This window comes from Xiphias gladius, chromosome 16, assembly GCF_016859285.1.
Source record: "Xiphias gladius isolate SHS-SW01 ecotype Sanya breed wild chromosome 16, ASM1685928v1, whole genome shotgun sequence".
NCBI classification, from domain to species: Eukaryota; Metazoa; Chordata; class Actinopteri; order Istiophoriformes; family Xiphiidae; genus Xiphias; species Xiphias gladius.
The window spans coordinates 7,617,501-7,625,000 of record NC_053415.1 but is presented as its reverse complement, the minus strand read 5'-3'; the positions used below and the strand labels follow the sequence as shown (position 1 = coordinate 7,625,000).

Sequence of the window (7,500 nt, the reverse complement as noted above, 5' to 3'; positions counted from 1 at the left end):
ACCCCCAAATCTCACATAATGTCAGATATTCTAGTCAGTTAACTTCCAAAAGTCTACTTGTCTACAAGTCTACTTCCACAACTCAACACAAATCTGTGCTAGCAATCCATCATGAATGCTTGTCCTTCTTTATATCTGTAACCACCCGTGGTACATGTTTGGAACAACAATTTATTTTATCATCATTTCCTTCATTTAAGCAAGGAAAAAAAAAATCCTGTACACAGCTTGTTAACAAGCAAATTTCAGGGAAAAGAGTGGGAGAAACAATTTCAGGATTTTTGTACTTCCCTATGGCAAGACTCAGCAAATCACTGATTGGCTGCAGTGAAATATATTTGGGGAGAGGAGAGAGAGACCGATGATGGGATTAAACAGTTTGTTAGAATCCGTGTTCCTCCTACACAGAGACAGATTGGAAACCGCAAACCCTTCTTTATATCCATCTGAGTCCATGGCCACCAGTCTGTGTGTGCTTCAGTGTGTTTATGTGTAAGACAGATAGTGTTTGTGCAGGTGTTATGTGTATGTGTGTGTGCTGACTTAGAAGTAGCTGCGTATGTCTTTCTGCTTTCTACTAAAGACACAGAGCTGTAGGGAGGGAAGGAAGGACACCTGTCTCTGACTGCCTGAGGGGAGGTGTTGGCAGAGTGACTGTAGTGTCATGTTCTCTCTCTGACTACCTTCACACTCTTTATCTATTTATCTTGCTCACTCACTCTCTCACTCTCTTTTCCCTATCAGCATTATTAATTAAGCAGATTTTTAAATTCAAATATTCACAAATTCTAGTATCCCCCCATCTCTACCTCCTCTGTCTCTCCCACACACTAACCAGTGGCTCTTGGCCACTGGTTATGTGCCTGACAGCACATTAGAGAAAGCTACAGATGAAAACGGGACACAGAGAGAAAAGGCGTAAGATGCAAGCGTTGAAAAATGAAACATTGAGAAATAATTAGGTTAGGAGTGAGCCAGGAAGAGAAAGAAAAAGAGATCTTGTCCGGATACGAAAGGCCATTAAACAAAGTTGTCATTTCACAAAACAGGAGGAGGAATCTGTCTCTGTGATGATGTGTTCTCTTGGGAAATATGACAGGAACTATGACACATACACATGCACACATACACACGCACACACACACAAACACAGATGCACACACAAACACAGATGCACACACACATGCTCAGAGTGCTGTGACAGCTTGGGTCATAACTGTGGTGATAGTTCCACACACAGCAGACAGAAAACATGATGGGAGAATTAGTGGTGTATAGCCCCCATTATGTCGGGAGCTTTCTCACCTGTCAGAATACACACACTCACTTATATGAAGACACTAAGAGACACAGATTCAGAGACGACTGCTTGACACACACACAGGAAGAGTAAGAGCAAAAACACTCTTATGTGTATCTATACACACATACCATTGTGGATATGCACAATAAAGTTCTCATCTGTGTACTTGACAGCATTTTGTAAAGCTGCTGGGTTCTGTAGTCTTGAATTCACTCCCGTTTTCTGTGGTTTCCTCATGTCTTATTTTTACAAGACAAGAAGTATAAGACGAATGCACATGAATAAACACTCATTTAATAACTGTCCCTCTGATGGCAAGAGTAAGACAAAATGGGAATGTAGCAGCAAAACATATCCAGCACTTATTTAATCTTGTCCACGTCAGCTGGACATGTCAAATCCCATGAAGACCAGTTCTGTTAACAAAGCCATATTTAATGGATTCACCTCCCATTTGAGAACAAACAGCTGGTCCCCTAAAATCAAACCACCAACTCTCTAGGGTTGAGACTTGGTTGTTTGTTGTAAGGTTAAGGGTTAGGTTCAGCATAACTGTGAATGCATGCTAAGAGATAGTGAAAAGATTAACACCCCTTTTATATTTATGTATCTTTAATGTGTCTGTACAGTAGCAACAAAATACCATGTGCTTTACTTTTATCACCTCGTGGTACATGATACCTTCATCTGTTGAGGCACTGGGATGTCTTCTGTCATGGGCTCATGGTATTTTTAAAAAGTAAATTAATGTCACGTTGAAGCACACCTCTGTATGGAAAAGGCAAAATACTTTGGGGTCCTTTTGAGGCTGAGGTGTGTTCATTTGATTACTTTAGAGGAATGTAGAAAGCTCAATATTGGAGCAAATAACAGTGCTGTGGTCAGAAGTGATCGATATAATGGATGCAGATGAGCAAAAAGTCCATCCATAATTTTGCTTTACTTTAAGAAAGTCCTTCATTAGAAATTAAGCTCAACTTTATATCTTCCTTCATGACAAGTGGCCCAAGGAATTTCTTTCCAGGGAGCTATTTTAGAGCCAAGCAGGTGTGTCTTTGGTATCCAGACACGGAGGCAACACTCCTGCTGTGGCTCTGGAGATAGGTCCTAACATTTGAGGTCAGAAATTGTGAAAGAAACGGGAATAAAAATAGATTTGAAGTCAGTACCTTCCTTTTAAAGAGGAAAACAGGCCCTGGCACCATTAATGCTGATGTATAATGTTCAGCAATAATAAATATATGAATGATGATATATGATGATATGGCAAGAGAATAGTCAAAGTCGCTTGTGGATATTCCTGTTATCTTGTTATTAGTCTTTTTGTACAGAGGAATCCTGGTTAATTGAGACAATCCTCCCCTTAAAAAACAACCCCCCATAGTTCGTCTATGTAAGCTTATTGTGACCCATAGTTAGGTTTTGTTGTTAGGTGAGCTTTAGTGGCGGTAGTAATTATTACGGGAGCAAAGGAGGAAGTCCGATGACGTAGTTTTCTGAGCGACAAACTCCACATTGGGAGGATATCAGGGTGGTTGGATTGGTTGACAAAGACAGAACTGCCACATGGGAGACCGCTGTTTGTTTCCCATTTCAGACTGGTAGTCAGTGTTGTTTCTTTTATCCATGACCGTTCCACAACCTTAACTGTGTGTTTAGTATTGTAACCATGACGACAAAGGTCCTCTAACCCTAAGGAAGTACTTATTTTAACCGAGACCATGATCTTTTCATACCTAAATCTAACCAAACTGTAACGGTGGTTCATAACCAGAACCATGTGTTTATTATTGTTACCATGACGACAAACGTCCAGTATGCCTGCCGTTGGCACTCTCCTATGGATCATATCCTGAGGGTAGGGACAAGCGACCTATGTTGTCATTTAGGACTTGTTGGGCTCTATTCGTTCATTTAATACCAACATGATCAGTTATGATTAACAGGCCCTAGTTGGCATAAAGAGGGAGAGGTTTCTAAGGAAAGGGAAAGATGCAAATTAGAGTCATTTGTTCCACATGAATCCTTTTCTAGCATCAAAGGCTGTAGGGTTCATCCCTAGTTCAAACAGTTTGACCATAATTCGATTCAGTTCAATTCAGTTTTATTTATACAGCGCCAAATCAAAACAGAGTTTATTTCAGGGCACTTTTCATATAAAGCAGGTCTAAACCGTACTCTTTATAGTTATATTTACAGGGGGGGGCAGAAGGGAGGAAAGAGAACATAGCACAATACAGGTTCTACATAAAGATGTATAATAATAATTATACTAATAATAAAACTAATAATTATAATAATAGAGCTAATAATCAGACTAAATATAATAATAATAATGATAATAATTGAAGCAGTCTGGTTGAGCAGAATCATGGGGGTAGTAGGCGATCTGCAGTCACAGATCCAGACTCTCCAGAGGCAGAAATAGCTGCAGAAAGTGACATTGAGGAGAGAGGAGAGAGACGAGAAAGCAAAAAACTATGGGAGAGAAAAGAAGCCAAGTTAGTAACAAACATTGATGGGATATGAATGTGTATGGGTGGAGAGGGAGCTTGGTGCATCATGGGAAGTACCCTGGAAGTCTAGGCCAGGGAAGGAATGGTTCAGGCAAGCCTGAGCCAGCCCTAACTATGTTATCAAAAAGGAAGGTTTTAAACCTGCTCTTAACGTGGAGAGGGTGTCTGCTTCCTGGACCCAAACTGGAAGAAGGTTCCACAGTAGAGGAGCCTGACAACTGAAGGTTCTGCCCCCCATTCTGCTTTTGGAGATTTTGGGAACCACAAGTAATCCTGCATTCTGGGAGCGCAGTGTTCTAGTGAGGTAATAGGGTACTATGAGCTCTTTAAGATATGAGGGTGCCTGACCATTAAGTGCTTTGTAAGTGAGGAGGAGGATGTTAAATTCTATTCTGGGTTTTACAGGGAGCCAGTGCAGTGATAATAACACAGGAGAAATGTGATATATTTTCCTAGTTCTTGTCATAGTCACGCTGCGGCATTCGATATCAACTGGAGAGTATTTACATATTTGTTGGGAAAGCCTGATAATAAGGCGTTGCAATAATCCAGCCTAGAAGTAAGAAAAACATGGACTAGATTTTCAGCATCTTATTGAGACAAGATGTGCCTGAATTTTGAAATGTTACATAGGTGAAAAAAGGCAGTCCTTGAAGTTTGTTTCATGAGGGAGATAAAGGACATATCCTGATCAAGGATAACTCCGAGATTCCTAACGGTGGTGCTGGGGTTAAGTATACCATTAGATAATGTGTTTCTGAGGTTTTGGGGCCAAGTTGCAGGTCATCCAGGTCTTTATGTCCTTAAGAAATGCTGGAAGTTTAGCTAACTGATTGGTTTCATTAGGCTTCCTTGACAAGTACAATGTGGTATCATCTGCATAACAATTGAAGTTTAAGAAGAGGTGTAATTACAGCTTTTTCACAGGATTGTGGTACATAGTCTGTTAATAAAGACAGATTGATTATTTCTAATAAATTAGATAAAGTGATAAACTAAGGTTTAAAACTTTCTTAAGCAGCCTAGTTGGGATGGGGTCTAAGAGACAAGGTAATGGTTTAGATGAAGACATTGTTGAAGTTAGTTGGTGAAGGTCGATGGGAGAAAAACTGTCTAAGTATAAATCAGGTTTTACAGCTGTTTCTAGGGTTCCTGCTTTTGAGGATAAATTGTTGCCAGTTGAGGGCATGAGATGCTGAATTTTGTCTCTAATGGTTACAATTTTATCATTAAAGAAGCTCATGAAGTCATCACTACTGAAAGCTATAGGAACACATGGATCAATAGAATCATGACTCCATGTCAGCCTGGCTACAGTGCTGAAAAGAAACCTGGAGTTGTTTTTATTTTCCTCTATTAAAGATGAGTAATAGGCTGCTTTTGCATTACAGAGGGCCTTCCCTATATGTTCTAAGACTGTCATACCAGGCTAAGTGGGATTCTTCCAGTTTGGTGTAATGCCATATCCTTTCAAGTTTCTGCAGTGTTTGCTTAATATGCAGGTTTGGGGATTAAACCATGGAGCTAATGTCTTTGTTTTATTATCTTCTCTTTTAGGGAGGCAATGAAGTTGATACTCATGCTCATTGAGCCTGCAGCACTATCAAAAGAATATCACTGTGGGAGGGAGTTAAGTTAGCATAGAAGTCCTCTATATATTGTAACATGGCAGTTATATGAGTTATACTTGACTTTAGGTTTAGGGTTGATAAATAGGCTTGAGTCGAAAGTGGCTGCAAGTCCACCTCCTCAGCTGGTGCCTCGGGGAATGTGAGTATTAATATGACTGGGGGCATGGATTGATCTGTGAAACTAAATCAGTCAGTGAGACTAAATATGTCAATATAATGTTCTGATATTAGACCATTTACTAATACAGCTTTAGATGGGAGCGATCTAGTGTTTAAGAGTCCACGTTTAATTCTCCTATTTTGTTGTATTTTGGCAGTGATAGTCTCAATTTTTATTAGGTTTTTGTGTCTAACTCCTCTTCTGTTTATTTTTGAGTTCATTAATTTAGGTGGTTCGGGGGCAGACACAATCTCTGTGGGGTTTTGGGTGGGTGACTGCTTTAATGGAAGCACAGAGAAGCGTGTAAGACTGCAACTCTGCCTCCTGGTCTCAAGTTGGGTGAGATCCTGAATCGGTTTTCTTTGGGATTTTTACTGCTGAACTGCTGTGAATGTTAGAATACTGTTTCCTTATGCAAGCTGAAAGGGAGCACGTCATCTTGCATTCTTACTCACCTATTGTTTGTATTAGTAGTAGTATAATCTATAAAATGGCATTCTGTACACCGTAAAGCTTGTAGCTGTTAGAGTATATAATCACTCAATTACAGTGCAGTTACAGAATTTTAAAATATGGTTGTCTTTCTATTTTTGCCTCATGCAGGTGGTTCTTTTCCTAGTCTTCTGCTGCATTCATTTGAATTGTAATGACACCCATGCCTGTGCTGATAGGAACTCTGCTGTCAGAGGTCCCTCTAGACACTGAAAAATGCAAACAGTTTGCTCATTGCTTCCTTTTTGTAGCCAAAATCCAATGTGATGCCTTCAAGATGAAAGAACTAATAAAGAAAAAAATACTAATAATATCAGAATCAAAGCAGCTTGTGAGGATTTGGCTGTTTCCTCTAAGTCAAATTAAATTAAATTTTGTTTCTCAAAACATCTCATAAGTTCATTCATTAAATGTCCTTTTCTTTAAGTATGTAGGGTTGTAGATACTTGATACTGTGATCGCATGTCAGTGAAAGTGAAAATTTAATATTCGCTTTAACTGCTAGAGTTTCCTCAAACTGCAAATCGCAGGACGGTAATAAATGGTGCTGAATTTCAGTTAAATTTAATTAATCACTCTAAATATGTAGCTAAGAAAGAAGGTATATATAAATATTTGTTTTTCCTCTTCAGGTATGACTATGTAGAGATCCACGATGGAAACTCTGAGTCAGCTGATGTACTGGGGAAGCACTGCAGCAACATCGCTCCTGCACCAATCATATCGTCAGGCCCCTCACTCCACATCAAATTCGTATCAGACTACGCCCACCAGGGGGCAGGCTTCTCGCTGCGCTATGAAATCTTCAAAACAGGTAAATGGATGCTACTGTTACTGTTCTTTTCGTTTTCACTTGTACTTAGGAAATTATATTTCATTTGACCCTGATAGTCAGATTAGGTCACATTAGCAGGCTCTAAATACAACATGTACATTAAATACATGTTGAACAGCCAGGCACTGTTTAAAAAAAACACAAAACTTAAACATTGTCCTGTAAATCACATGGGAAAGGGAAATGTGTGTAAAACAGATGCAATGTAAAAGTGTGTGTAAAGAACCATATTTAAAATTTTTCTCAGTGGTGCAATCAAAAACAGGCATTTTGAGATTCAATATTTCACCTTATATACAATATGAGAGGCATTAGAACAAGAAGATACAGATATACAGTTTGTGCCGTTGTTTTAATTATAGTGATACCCCACTCAAAGTCTGTCTCTGTAGATGACCGTCACATATGGCAAGATATGGGGGAACAGGATTTTAGAGGGATTGCACCTTTACAAATAGGCTAGAAGTAACTGTATTACAAGCTACTCATACACAACTCAGCATGCTTCATTAGGTGACCAAGCCCCATTTATCTCCCTGGTGTCATGGGAGAAAGAGAGAAAA

The 7,500-nt window shown here is 39.4% G+C and overlaps 1 protein-coding gene across 4 annotated transcripts in view; it reads left to right on the top strand.

Moving 5' to 3' along the window:
• The window catches only part of LOC120801278 (neuropilin-2-like), a 99,643-nt gene that overhangs the window by 23,052 nt on the left and 69,091 nt on the right, over positions 1–7,500 (top strand). For all 4 annotated transcript variants that reach the window (XM_040148060.1, XM_040148058.1, XM_040148061.1 and 1 more), the window contains exon 3: positions 6,735–6,916. In XM_040148060.1, the coding sequence (XP_040003994.1) occupies positions 6,735–6,916 (182 nt within the window). The remainder of the gene's footprint in view (positions 1–6,734; positions 6,917–7,500) is intronic.